The 15282-nt window shown below is 42.4% G+C and overlaps 1 protein-coding gene across 2 annotated transcripts; it reads left to right on the top strand.

Moving 5' to 3' along the window:
* Positions 1-2035: 2035 nt before the first annotated feature.
* On the top strand, positions 2036-9957 carry LOC125018845 (galectin-related protein-like). 2 transcript variants are annotated; one of them, XM_047603238.1, is made up of 5 exons: positions 2036-2608; positions 3142-3225; positions 3304-3392; positions 4142-4328; positions 8264-9957. In XM_047603238.1, exons 1-5 carry the CDS (start codon positions 2576-2578, stop codon positions 8405-8407), a joined length of 537 nt encoding a protein of 178 aa, XP_047459194.1. In that variant the 5' UTR covers positions 2036-2575; the 3' UTR covers positions 8408-9957. The 2 variants fall into 2 exon arrangements, with proteins under 2 accessions (XP_047459194.1, XP_047459193.1); XM_047603237.1 differs by having other exon boundaries at positions 2037-2608; positions 3133-3225.
* The last annotated feature ends 5325 nt before the right edge of the window (positions 9958-15282 follow it).

Genomic DNA, 15282 nt, shown 5'->3' with positions numbered 1-15282 from the left:
GAACACTTATTTCCTTGAGTTGAAACTACAGCAGTACAAAACGTACTGGGTAAAAGTGTCCCTAAGGCCCAATCAGTGTCGTTTTTTTTTCTTATTGTACATCTGTCATATTAAGTCTCCTGTTTATGAGTTTATGCTCTTTCTAATCTTTTTTGTGGAGTGCCTTAATCAATGAACAGATCAAGCTTAAATCTTCTTTGCCCCTCTACATATAATCAGAAAAACAGATAAGCACAGCCCTGCAAATTAACAAACAATAATTAAAAAAAAAAAACATTTTGGCCAGCCTCTCTAAAATTCTTTCAGCGTCTGCTGCCTTGAGATGCGTAAGAGACTATGCACAGATAAGATCCAGAGAAATTCAGACCAGTCACGGAGAGCTGATTAGTGCAATATAACAAACAGAGAGTAATCAGTTCTTGTTTTAGTCCTGAAGCCAAGAACAATATGCACAATTTAAAAGAGTTATAAAGTGCAAATCCGGTGGCTGGGGCTGTGACTGGAGCCGTGGAGAAGAATGATGTTCCCAGAGGTGGACCAGATACTTGTAATAATTCATAATTAAATTACAAAATTGTGATGTATGATACACATGAGACTGATGATGGATAGAGAGGATGGACAGAACTAGCATCAATTAATTACAGAGCAGCTTAGTGATCACACAATGTGAGTCTAATTTTTATAACAAACACTAACGGCCACTAGCTGGTGTCTTCAAAGCTGGAAACCAAAGGTAAATATCTTTGCACTGTATTTGCTTTAGAGAAAATCTAAATGTAAATAATACTCGAATTGTATTTAAGAATTGAATTTTGTCTAGATTGGGTATTCTATTATTCTCCCATGACTGACATGTTAGCTGGGTTGACCAGGGGTCAGTGAGTGTCAAGTTTGGAGCTAGCTCTCTTATGCTAAGTGATGTGTGCTTCCAAAGAATAAACAGGAGCATAGAGACATGAAGCTATGTCAGTGATGATAGTTGCATTAGTCTTGACCACCATGTCTAAATATATAAGGTACCTTAAGCAGGTCTGTTGTCTGTGATAACAACTAAGCAAAGGACACCAGGCACGTTACTGGGGACAGGACGTCAGGTGAGAAACACAAAGATCCATGATCCACAAATCAGAAACACACAGCTCTACTCTATGACTAGCACACAGATACTAAAAGTGCAGCTCCAACTATACACAGCAAAATATAGAGAGATACTGAGTTCATGACCATAGAGAAACATAGTGAGAGAGACGAGGGTAGAAGAGAGGTGCTGCTTTTGCATGTATAACACAATCAACATTAAAAAGCAGACACTAGTGATGTCCACTACAGTGTCTTCAGATATTTGACTGTGACTGCAGAACCCAACTATTCTTTCTTTATTTTAATAGCTTTTCAGTGGATCTTTGATTGCTGCATGACACACCTGGGTGTTTCGGAGTTTTTGTCCTTTTTGCCCTCTTCAAAACTAATTTAGACGTGACCTCTATACAGCACAACATTTTCAAATGTAGGCATAACACTTTGCTATTCAATTGGTTGTGCGTGCTGTTATTATGATGAGAGTCTCATTGGGTCATGAACAGGGCAAAAGTATTGATATAAGAAACTATTGTACTGTATTGTTTTCTTTGGTAATGAAAGGACACAAATGACACAAATTAAGTCAAGATTTTTCAAAAGGCACATGACGCCTTAATGTCACTTGGAGAATTAAAGAGAGTCAGAGAGCTTTCGATTTTAATTATGCATCAGCTTATTAAAAACAAAACAAAAACATGCATTTTGATTAGGTTTCCTAGGCTTGTAATGTGCGTAAAAATCCACAAAGGGGCAGAATGGACCAGTTAAACTCAACCAGAAACGACCAGAAAGAGAGCGAGGCGCGTGGGGGAGGAAGGGAGAGAGAAGGATGGGGGAGGCTTCCATGCACAGGAATGAACACAGACAGAGAGGGCGTGCAAACGTCAGTGAAAGGGAGGTAGTGAAATTGTCCAGCCCATTCAGCGAAAAGCTACTAACGATGCAGTCCTGCAAATACCTGGTCTATTTTTATCTCACAGTCGCCCCGCAGTATTGTCAAATCATTTAAAAGTATTGGAGTGTGCGCGCTCTGATCAATGAGACCAGAGCCTCTCCGTGCCACAGTCAAACTGATTAAAGGACACACGACTGCAATAGTCTGGCTCTCTTAAACCAACCAGGAATGTCGTTCCCGTTTAGAAATAAAACCCCCAAACAGCCCTAAAGGCCGCGTTGCCTAATTGGGTGAAGGGTTGCGGAAAATCTGTCTGATTAGCCCTCTCCAACAGACGGGGATTAAGCTTTTAGGTTGTAATTATTATGAAGCATACGTCAGCAGATATCCACCCATTTCACACGGACAGTGGAGCGGAGGGATGTCCTGCTAGATGACTCTGCTCTCTGCGAGGCCAGGTCAGTCGCGGGGACCCAGGAATAGGAGCAGGAACAGGAATATCCTCCTGAGTCAGTGCCACGACGCTGACACACACCACGCTCCCCGGCTGGGCTGCCTCTGCTCCGATAATAAGCATCCTATGCTATTCTGCTCAAGATGGCGGTGCAGGCAGCGGAGAAGGACGGAATAGTGAGTATTTTTGAATCAGGTTGGAGAACGTGGCGGGTTTCAGATGTTTTGGCGTTTACCGTCCGTGCGTAACGGTGTGTGGGCTTGATTTAACTGCACCGTTATGTCGATTATCCGCCACTTATTGTAAATACGGAGCGCCCTGCGCAGCGCCTTCAGAGCGCAAGACGACTCCTCTTTCATCTGTTGGCCGGGAAGGAAATAGGAAATCCAATACACTGAGATGTTTCGGCGGCGTGTGCTCACCTAGGCCGCGCAGCCGGTGCTCTGTATGTGCGTATTTGTATCGCAGTGTAAGATGGAGCAAATTTAAAGGCTGATTTACACCGCCCACAGACCGGGTCAATGGTAACATGACAGGTCTGCCACCTCGTCATTGTTTCAAGTCGCATGTAAGGCCACACTGTATGTGTTAAATGAAAGGCCCGACTCACACTGGCCACGTTAAACCTCCTCCAGGTTCATTTATATCCTACCTGACAGAGCGATACATTATAGTTTGCTTCCTGTGTCTTTTGTCACTGGTGTTGAAGACCGTAGAAGATGACAACCTGAACGACTCGCTGGGGAACCCCGGCCTCATCTCACCTGACAAGGAGGATCTATCACGTCTCCTGGTACGACATGCCTTTATGATCTCCCCGTTTGAGACTCGCTCCGAGCTGCGCGTAATATATTCATTGTGTTTTGCATAGACTGTGCCGTTCAGCGGGCGCATCCGGGGCGGCATGCGGCCAGGGAAGAAGATCATAGTGATGGGCATTGTCGATCTGGAGCCGGAAAGGTAAGATAACACCTTACGAAGCACGCAAACACACACACTCCTTATCTAGGGCCGGGCTTTATCTTAGCACATTTAAAACTCAATTTAGCCACATGCATGATAAGAGACTTTAGAGATAGGCTTTTGTTGTTTAGGGGCCTGTCAGACTTGCACAGCCACTCCAGGATGCACAGAGTAATGCGTGGGCAGCCAGGGAGAATGGTGACTCCTTATGTATGCAGAGACAGGGCGTTCCCCTCACCAGCTGGGAGAGGAAAAAAAGGGGGAATACATAAAAGAGAACCCAGTGAAGCAGATTTGTTTGGGTGTGTCCTTCCCCTGCATGGAAACTTGTGTCAAAACTTGGAAGAAAACTCTCCGTGACCTCATCTTGTTCAGAAGCTGCTGCTGGCAGAGTAATAATGGCAAAGTTCAAGCGAGTGTCCCGGCTGACAGATCTGCTCCGAGGCTCAAAAACACACACAACTGCTTTCCTTTGTTGCATCTCCGGAAATGTGTTACTGTAACGATGGCTTCGGCCTTGCACAAAGATGCTTGTGTATGAGCTGCACAGCTGCAGGGGAGGGTGGGCAAACAAAACCAGCAGCAGGGATTATGCATAATTAACACACAATTGGTTTGCTCATTACACAGCAGCAGCAGAATTAAGAATCTGATTTATCCCCAGATTAGCAGCTGAACTCGTATATCTGATGTCACCCCATGCTGCCCCCCTGACCCTTCGTGTTTCCCCCCCCCCCCTCGCTCAGTTTTGACGTCAGCCTGACCTGCGGCCGCGATTCGGAGAAGGAGGAGCTTCCGTATGACGTGGCCCTGAAGCTCACCGCTCGCTTCAACGACCGCCAGTTTCTGCGCAATGCCCGCATCTCTGGCAAGTGGACAGAGGAGGAGGCATCCACCGCCTACTTCCCCTTCATCCCCGACCAGCCTTTTAGGGTAAAGACACATTTTGCTTTCATAATCTATTCACATATCTGCTGAGGCTGGCTGCCTTCCTGTCAGTGACAGTTTCTTTTGGCTCCTAATGAAAAACATTGTTTTCATAGTTCCACTTGTTCTGTTCACACGGGCACCAGTATTCCACTCATAGTTAGAATTATTGCACAAAAACGCCTCATGTGACCTCAATCGGAGCAGACCGGAACGTTTTCTTTCCTCTACTTTATTGACAACACGCAAGCATGTTAAAACTTCCAAAAGATAAAACGTACACAGCAGATACCGAGTCTGTAGCTTAGACTGATTCTAATCTAATCTTGTTGTAGGAGTTGGTTTGTAAAGTTAAAAATGTTCCTTCGGGTCTATGGAGCTTTTGCGTCTTGCAGCTCATTGTTTTTGATGATGCAGCTTTAATGCATTTCCACCCTAGTAGCAACTCTGGCAACTGGTGAACATTTACCAGCTAGCAAGATATTTTCCTGTGGATTTTGTGGAGGCCAAAACAGCAAAAATAAGAGGGAATATTGGAGCTGCAGTCATGAGATGGACGCAGCGATCCTGGCCTAGCCTGGAGAAATTTACAATCAGATTGAGAGGGGTGTTGTAATCTTTTGATCACCCGTTCAATAGGGAAATACACTGTCTGGCCAAAAAAAAAAAAAAATGTCGCCACAAAACAAAAGGGTCACAAGATTTATTTCCATCCAGTGTTGCATTCATGTTTCACCGAGATCTTGATGATGGAAGATTCTGACCACTGATCAAAGCCATCTCAAGCACATTCCAAAGATTCTCATTGGGGTCAGGTCTGGACTCTGTGGTGGACAATCCATGTGTGAAAATGACATCTTATTCTCCCTGAACTAGGCTTTCACAGTTTGAGCCCCATGAATCCTGACATTGTTATCTTGGAAAATGGCCGTGCCATCGGGGAAGAAAAAATCCATTGATGTAATGACCTGGTCGTTCAGTATATTCAGGTAGTCCGCTGACCTCTTTCTTTGGGCATAATGTTGCTGAACCTGGACCTGAGCAACTGCAGCAACCCCAAATCATAGCACTGCCCCCACAGGCTGTATACAGTAGACACTGTCTATGATCGGCCTCTCTTCTTACCCTGATACACCTATCACGATGGTACAGTTTATAATGTTGCGTTGGACAGTTCTTATCCTGATTTTAGTAGTTTCTGCTTTGATCTTCTTAGATGTTTTCTCTGCTTGATGTAGCCAATGATTTGACCCTTCTCAGACAAGCTAACGGCTTTTCCACGACCATGGGGTGTGCCTTTCTACGTTGTTGTTTAAGAAATGAGAAGCTACTCGTTGCATCCGTTGGGGTTAAATAGTAATAAAAGATAATCTCCCATGCAGTAATTATGCAATAGGAGGCTCGTACCTATTTGCTTAGTTAAATCCATGCGACAACTTTTTTTTTTTTTTTTTGTTGGCAGTGTATCATAGGCACTTAATCTGTTTGATTTAGAAGCAAAACATGGAGGTAAATGTGAGTCTGTCTCGGTCATCTTCTATTGAATGGATTCAGTGTTGTCAATGAAGCAGAGGTTGAAAAAAACGTGTTCTGTGAAATTACTGGCAGATTTGAAGCTCTAGAGCTGGCAGAACCGTCCGTTTTATTTAGCGTTAGCCCGGTGTATCCAGGCATGGCATATGGCTTATGGGACATGTTTCAACTGATGCAATGAGGAAAAATACTGCTGCATGCAATTTGATAGTGCAACAAATTGTGTAATGTGTGCTTCTCCACAAATACCAACATAAACCTTAATGTCTGTCCTTTCAAAGTTATTTAATTCAATATCCTTTACAACAGACGCAATAGCGGAATCTAATTATCTGAAAATGTATCGTTTACCAGCTTGAACTGTGTTTTCTGTGCCTCTTTATTGATTACTATTCCTATTGGATGTGATAGCATTTTACTCATCAGGCGCAATGTCCTGATTTGACTCTACAGACGACAGTACTGTAACAAGAGTAAATTCAATTCCCATAGTTGCCATAGTTGCCCTGTCCCGGTGATGACGGAAGCATAATATTACTGGCTCCTTCTGCACCTAGCATTTTCAGGTCAGGGGTCTTTCAGGGGACTGTGTTTGTCCCTACTCTCACAACCCTTCTTGCACCCGACTGGAGGAAAGCTATGAGGCCCGGTTCTGCCAGGTATGGGGGGACTGCGCCTTGCTTGCAGAGTGGGCAGAGTTTCTTTTTCTGCTTGCATGCATGTTCTTCAGAAACAAATAGAAAATGTGCAAGCTCGAACACTTGCCACTCCAAGCAGTAATGCAACATTTGGGACGTCGGCTATCAGCTAAAACTTTGGAGTATTTATTTTGGTGTGTGGCATTGTCCCTTTCAATTTGTGACAATAACACAACAAGCAGTCTGAATGAGTGGATCACACTTCCCAATAATAGTGTTGCAAATATCCGCCCAGAGTAAAAACTGGAAACAAACAGGAAATGCCTCCCATGCTTCATCATATCTGTCCAATGTAAATACATCCCGTAGTGTGTGCGTGTGTGTGCGTGCGTAGTGGCCTATTTACTGCATGATGGGCTGCATCAGCTGTTTATGTACTGGATGAGGCGGGGCGTAGGGGGGGGATTGAGCAGCAGAACATATGTATGATGAGTAATTGTCATAAGACCCGAGGAGCTGTTGGCTCTCTAATGTCATATTCCGCTCTAATAATTTTTAATGTGGTCATGAATAAAACACATGGCATTGAACTAAAAATATACGTTTCATTCCAAAAGGAAACATGGACCAAGAGAGGCAATCCTTAATTGATCCGAAACTGAAATTAATGTAATTTATTTTTGGAGGTGTTTCCTGTTCGTAGCGTTTAAATGTCGGCTGTCTGATAAAGTGCCATTGTTTGTGGTCAAAGTGTGACCGAGCAGTCATGACTTTGAAAAGCTGGGGGCTGGAGATTAAGGCCGTCATGCTGATTGTTTCAAGACGCCTCATGAATTCGGAGGCATGTGGACAGACACATGATGTGCTGTGGTTTCAGAGCGGGACGCCTCATTTCTGCTACTTGCTGCTGATCACACCTACAAGTTTGTTTTATTTGGACCAAGGGTTTGCCGAGGGCCTGTGTGCTGATGCAAAGAAGACGTGAACACATGTGTATACTAAGGCCAAGACTAGGGATATATCCAGATGAAGGTTTTTGGTTGTGTCAGCTGATCCGAGTCCCCATTTGATGTTGAATTAACAAAACTTCATTTAGACTTTTCTTCTCTTGTATTTTTCTAGATCACTTGTGCTTTGCGTTAGTATGCATAGGATTGTGTCAAGAGGGTACTTTATATCTTCTGTGTTCTCTACTACAGAAAAGATCTGGTCATCCATCCAGTGTTTATTGTTGTTGCAGCCTTTTCCAGAGTGTACTCAATGTAGTCTGGTTTGTGCTATATTTTTTTTGGAAGTGTTGAATGGTGATTTGTTACTACCACAGTTTTAACCTAATTTTCCATTTGGTTTATGTCAGACCTAAAACCCCTAGTCCAGACAGTAGTTTGGACCTATTTAGAGAAAATTTTGTTGCTCCTTGTTTTGGTGAAACATCACGCAGCTTTAATGCATATTCTCACTGTAAGCATTCCAGATGTAGCTGCTTTCAGAAAATACCTGATAAATGCTGGAGAAAAGTTAGAAAGTACCTGAACCTTTAGCGAATAAAGATAATTTTTCCTGAGGATTTGTTGGAGACCAAAATTGAGCCTAAAGTAAAGTGAATATTGGACATCCAGTTATGAGATGGACACAAACCACAATCCGGATAAGTCTAGTTTAGGTAAAGGGGGGTAGCCTGAAGCCTTGAAACCTATTCCTCAACTTACATCATTGATGATTCCTCTTTCTGTTCTTCCTCCCTGTCTTTTTCTCCGTTTCTCTCCTCAGATTGAGATCCACTGCGAGCATCAGAGGTTCCGGATATTCGTGGACGGACACCAGCTCTTTGACTTTTATCACAAAGTAAAATCTTTGCCCTCTATCGACACAGTACGGATAGAAGGAGACCTACAGATCACCAAGCTAGGTTAACCTCCCCGAATCTTCCCCTTCTGCAAGTCGTGTGTGAAGCAAGGACTTGATGACAGATGACCACACACACACACAGACACACACACACACGCATACACACACAAACGTGCACTTGTTACGTCAACATCCATGACCCATCAACACTGCTGAAACATAGCAACTGGAAAAAGAAAAGAGAGTCCGTCAGTGACATGTTAGAGTATCTCCGCTTCACTTATTTCCTCTTCCTATTGTTTGACCAGGATCTGATATGATGTTTGTTTGTGGGTGAATGTGCTCCATTTTTTTTTTTTTTTCACTGTAGCCCCACTTTTGTCAGATCAGGGATCATTATTTCTTTATGTTGAGTTCTGTGGGGACCCAGATGCAGAGAAGCAGGTGTTTCTGGTTCTGTTAAGTCAAGAAACTAATAATAGTTAGTCAGGCAAAATAATATAATGGCTGATATGAAAACAAACTGTCGCTAATGATTGGAGAAATAAAAAAAATCATTGACCGATTCAGTTCTTTAAGTGAAACTAAACGGTCAGTACAGTGCATTGTTAAGCGTGTAAAGATGTTGTTAAATAGTTTGGATAAACTGGAAAATTCATCTCAATTGGGCTAAAAGAGGCTTTTCACCTGACAACTGTGACAAATGTGCCGTAGAATTCTCCAGCTGAACCGAGCAGTGTTTGAGCCTTTATCAATTCGCATACAAAACACTGCTTGTTCTTCACGCATTTTAATTAAACAGCTCAGCCCACGACGTACACATCTATTATGTGCGGACCTTGTCCCAGATCTATCTGACAAAGAAAAGTGTCACCCCTTCCTCTACTATATATTATATTAGGGAATACTATTTTCAGTGACCTTTTATTCTCATCCACAAATCTTTGCAACTTTATTCAAGCTAAACGTTCTTTCTGGAGAAGTTTAGACAATACTCACTACACTCACACGCAGGTGACACTGTACACCATCTAAATCAAAATGCTTCTCAACTCTACTTGCGGCCTCTCATTTCTTGTGGAGAAAATCCTGCAACACAAATGTTGTGGACCAGAAGAGTTCATTGCAAAAACCTAATAGGATTCAGACCAAGTCTTCTATCTGTTACAGTGATATGTCATTAGCTTTTACTCAGTACTTAACGCAGATTACTGGAATATTTTTTTGTACTGAGGTACCTCCAACTCCAGCGGCGCTCCCCGTCCTCTCCCTTGGGTTTGCTCCAGTTGTCATGGTTACGTGCTGCAACCTCACCGACCTAAATACCCAGAAACGAGGATTAAATCCTGACGAGATGCAGCGTGCCGCGGTGCAGACTGTGTGTGTCGGTAGTTGGCACTTGTTTCTAGCGTGTTCTCTGCAGCCGTTCTCCTGGAGGGGGAGAACACAGTTGAGAAATGGCTTTTAATCCACTTTTTTTTAGTTCATGCAAACCTCATTAGTAATGTACGCTGACACAATATGCAAGTTGTACTCTTGAGAAAAAACACTCTTCAGCTCATATTTAGAAGAAAGTCTTGTGATTACATTAAAATCCACAACCTTTATCACCTTCACATTAGACTGTCATCGTGGAAGCACCATCCTGGTGGTATTTTGAATGTATAGTGTTCAAGTTTCTATAGTAGCATAGGAGATATAGTGATGCACAGAATAATTTTCTTAATGTTTTTAGCTGGTATGGCTGGTGCTGTTATACGTCTTACATGTAGCTTTTTTTTTTTTTTTAAAGATATTTTAATCATTCCACATCTGCATCTCGTCTACCCGGAGGCAGATTTACATTACGGAGCAGTTAGTTCGCAGGTTTTTATGAATTGCATGGTTTTGTCTTTATGACCATTGCACTCACCACAGGAAGTCTGTTCCTTCACTGAGCCAGAAAGCAAGTTACAATAATACACACTATAAGTATTATGTCTCAAAGTGCTCTGGTTACTCCTCTTCACGTCCTCTTCTTCCAGTATCGGCATTGAGGGTGTTTCTGCAAGGTTCAAGTTTAAAAAAGAAAAAAAAAAAGTTGCATACAGTTCAGGGTACTACTCTCTGGTAATAAGTCATTTGCTCATACTTTATACACCGGTTAATATGGAGCAACTTTTTTGGTTGCCAGGTTGTGAAAAATCCATTTCGTGTTTTCATAAATTTCTACATTAATGCATTATCTTGCAGTTATACTTGCTAGTTTATCGTTTCTAAAAGTTGCAGTTTCATTTGCTTACTGTAGCAATTCACTTAGTAAACTAAGTATAAATTGTCACCATGATCAATTTTCACAACCATAATAAAGTGTAACAAACGGGAAAGCAGCTGATTTCGGCAGGTTATGTTTATTTCTGCAGAACCGCGCGTTCTCTTAATGCTGCGTCAGTGAAAATGAAGGCAAATGAAGAAGTGAGGGTAGCTCTTGCATAAAGCTGCACAGAATTAGCATTAAATCTTTTGCACTTAAGTATTCCGTGTTTAAAAGCTGATGAGGAGTTTTCCCAGTTTCCCTGTCCTGCTGCTGTGGAGTAAAACGCCGTCTGTGCAGCAACGTCTTAACTTCAGGGCACTTGGTAATTGAAGCATTCCTTCCTCCACTCACATATTGTTAATGAGGCTTTCTCTCTGAGCTCAGTATGCATCATCTGTCAAAGTGCAGACAGGATGCTTTCTTTACCTGCATGCACTACTTTTTATTAGTTCCTTTCACGAAGCAATAACATCGCTGATCTGTGAAAGACTGCTCTGGAGCAGAACTTGTTTTTTCCTGGTCGGTCAGTCGGGTCTTCCTTGTTTATTTTGGACAGATACAGCACTGAGAACTGCATTTCCAGGGACACAAGCCAGTGTGATGCATCATTACTCCAGTATTACAGCAGAAAAAAAAAATGTACAAACAATGTGTAACTGTGTTGACGGGTGTGTTGTTGGATACTGTTTTATCTCTTGTGTTCTTTCTATTAACAGGTGAGCATTTGTTACAACATGTTAATATAATCCATGTCGGGCTGTAGATGTGCGTTAAAGTGGGATACGGGTTCGTGTTTTTGGTTCCTCAGCGGGAATCACGGGGGAGGGAGACCAACAAGTACAAGGCTTCCTGAATTAAAGGGCTGCAACTAAAGGGGGCTATTTGTGTGGATGCGTGACCAGGTGTGTTAAGCTCTGAGTTTTTGGGACCGTGGAGGTACTTGATCTTACCTGTTTGGTTCACTTACACTTAAAAATGGTGTCCAGCTACCAGTATTACAGTTTAAAAAGCATTTTTGGTACAACATACCCACGATCAGCCACAAAACATCCTCCCTGTGACGTGACTAACACGGATGATCTCATTACGATGTACCCTGGGATTTAGTGGGATTTATGTGGATGTTACTTTGAGAGTACCACCATCTGAACATTGGAAACTGCAAGTGGGTCTTGCGTCCAAGTGCCATATTTTCCCCAGATGAGAGACCCCAGCTTGGCCATTCATGTGATGTAAAAGAAAATGCGATTCATCAGACCAGGCTGCCTTGCTCACGTTTCTACTGTGGCAGTGATGCACTGACGGGCCAGCACTGATTGACCGCACTTGTCCCTCGTCTGACCACTTATGGTAGATTCTGACCGCTACGCCCCACAAGAGCTGCACTTTTGGAGACATTGTCTAGTCATCACAGTTTGGCCCTTGTCAAAGTTGAAATCCTTCCACATGCCAGTCATATTTGCCAATGTATTGCAGTCCCATTTATCCCATCCAAAGGCTCCATCATAGGATAGTCGGTGTTATTCACTACAGAAGTCATAATGTTATGGCTGATCGTGTAAATTGTATTCTTTCTGACGTAAGCAACACGTCCCAGCTCCTAATCTCCTGATGATCCCATGTAATTTAAAGAACATCAACTGTTCTGCAACCCTTTAAAAATAAGATTGAATGTCCTTCTCTTCTTGATTGTAATGTGATCATAAAAACCCAGGTGGAAATGTTTGTTCATGTTTGCCCCACTCATTAAGGATCTACGTTCGGACCCTTCCTTCCTTTACATAATTGAAACCTTATTGTTTTACCTGGGTCTGTATGTTACCCTGATTCTGGACTTTGGATGTACATATTTGTGAACGCGGCCTTCGGGGGGCTTTTTTTTTACATTACCAAGCAGAAAGCTTTTCATTGAGCATGTAAGCCAGCACCCGGCTATGTTTGTGACAGACTACAGGTATGTTGCCAATTTTCGTTTCAGTCAAGCATGTTGATTTCTCCTTTTCTTCATCATTCCAACAAGTTTTTCTTTAATCCTGTCTACTCTTACTTTGTCTAAGAATTGAATTTAAGTCCTTAAATCGATGATGAAGCACAGGATTTGAACATTTATGAGACACAAAGCAAGAATGTGTGATGTAACATATCTACTCAATCTAATCCACCCCCACCTTTCAAGATGAACTTTCTAAAAAGTGCTATACGGCTGTTGAGAGCGCCTCTATTATTAAAGAGTAGAGCTACGCTGATCTGTTGCTGACGTGTTGTGTGGTTAACGTTTCTATTTATTACAGTGTAACCAGCAGGGTTGTACGTGGTGAGGATAAGTACTGTATTGCTAACATTTCTGCTGTTTAAATGAGGCATATGAAAAGTTTACAGTGACGAACGTGAGGTTTCTGAGGTGTACAGATATTACAGAATTTACTGTACGATTTGAGGAAGTTTATAAAAAGACGTACTGGCTCGAACTGATTCTTTTAACTGCAAAACAAGGTGAACCCTCATTGTCATACGACTGTTTCCAGGGAGTTACGAATGCTGAGTACTTTTCATCTCGCCAAGCTTCATGTTGGCTGTTTGATCTGCTGTTTCTCAGTGGAGCAGTGTACCTACGGGATGACGAATTCACAAATGAATCAAAGCTGACCCTTTGAGAAGAGAATGTGCACAGGAACCACGGTACATTCCCCCAGCTTTTTTTTTTTTTTTTTTTTTTTTCATTGTGCTTTTGTAAAAACAGCTACTTTGCAAACCAATAAACTTCTCATCTTGGAACCTCCTCGTGTTCAGTGTGACTGTCTCTAAACACCGAGTGGCTACAAAGATGACTGATATTAGAAATATTATTTGGGGAATTGGCTGAAGAAATGGAAGGCGCTCAGAGTTGGACCCAAAAACGTGGGTTGTCTGTCGTGTTTTGTTCTACACAAGGCGGGAGGTTAACTTTACACCAATCAGGCATAAGATTATGACCACCTTCCTAATATTGTGTAGGCAGAGAATGGACATGGGTGTTCTGAGGGTGTCTTGTTAGTGGGGGCCTTTGGGTCCTATGGGTTGAGGGGAGGGGCCTCTGGGGATCATCCCACAGATACTTGATCAGGATCTAGTGAATTTGGAGGCCATCCTTGTGCTGTTCTTCATGTTTTGTTGAGTTGTTCTAAATGTGTGTGTCTGTGTCAAGCTGCATCCTACCAGGGCTGGCTGCTGTGATCAAGGAGTGTCACTGGGTGGGTGCTACACGTCTAAGTAACACCCACACAAATGTCAGGTCCAAAGGTTTCTCAGTCACAAGACAGTCGGTGTCATTTACTTCTCTTATCGGTGGTTTTAATGTTGTGGCGGATCAGCGTATAACGTATTTTGATGCAGTTTTGTCCACAGCCTGTATCGAGTCCGATTCACTGAGAGTTCGTAAGGCTTCAAATTCACAATAAGAATTTTTAGTTGCAACACTCAGTCAAATGCTTATCAAAGGCAAACATTCACACATGGAGAGAGTTTCCAAAGAAAAATACAATTCAAGTAAGAAAATCTAAAGAGCAGAGTAGAAGAAAATAACTAGAAATTTTACATTCAAGATTTGAGGTATTTAATCAATGTTTTTGTATCTAACAACTGACAACTACAGTATTACTACACAATGTATATAATAGTGTAAAAAAAAAAAAAAAAAAAAAAGAAGAAGAATGAAAGATGAATCGAAGAGGAAACGCCTGACATATTTCTATCCTTCCACATCTTGGGTAAATGTTCTCATGTTTAAGAGATGCAGCTGATGTGTCCCAGCATGGAGACTCATTAGCTGTTTCAATTTCCTGCACATGAAACACTGGAGTCCACTTGTCCCAGCTGTGAGAAACAACTCCATGATGAAACAGAAGGAACTGCCATCTGTCAGAGCCTGCTGCTGCACATGTAAATAAAGGAGACCAAGCAGAGCGCCTGCACACTCACACCAGGAAGAAGCCTTACAGGAGTTCAATCCAACACTTTGCCTGTAAAACTATATTGGTTCTGCATTTGCATTTCTTTCGGCAGCAGAATAGACCCCTTCATGGCCTACGTCACTGTGGCGTTAGCTGGAGGCCAAACAGAGGGAAGCTTGAGGCGAACACTGTCACTTTCAACCATGAAAATGTCGTCCTGCTGTATTTTGTGGCCCCAATATTGAAAAATGAAAAGCACTAACAACAACGCGCACACTTATCAGGTCAGATTAATATGTATTGCATCATCAGTGTCAGCCTAGAAAACATTATGTGTTAGAATAAACGTGACTGAAATTACGTTCAGTTCAGTTAATCATTATTTAGGGGATTATTGTTACATGTTAATGCTAATGCTAACTGCTAGATAACACAATGTTATTTGTGTTTCAGGGGTGTCCAAGCAGGAGTTGCATTTACTACGTTACCCTCCACAGCGGTTCCACTTACTTCTTGTAATATCTTTGTAGGAGAGGCTTTAATGAATAAAGACAGCACCTCTGTGTTCGAATGGACATTTGCACATGTTGGCAGATGCTAGACGCTCCATGTCAATGTCTGCCCATTGCCTGGTGTGCAGTCCTGTCAAATCGTCCATCACTCACTGGATGGACAATTTGAGCTAACGCAATAATACTTGTGTTTCAGGGGTGTCC

The sequence above is a fragment of the Mugil cephalus genome, chromosome 13, assembly GCF_022458985.1.
Source record: "Mugil cephalus isolate CIBA_MC_2020 chromosome 13, CIBA_Mcephalus_1.1, whole genome shotgun sequence".
Classification (NCBI taxonomy): Eukaryota; Metazoa; Chordata; class Actinopteri; order Mugiliformes; family Mugilidae; genus Mugil; species Mugil cephalus.
Note: the sequence above shows the minus strand (reverse complement) of the source record. Positions and strands in the feature narration are given on the sequence as shown.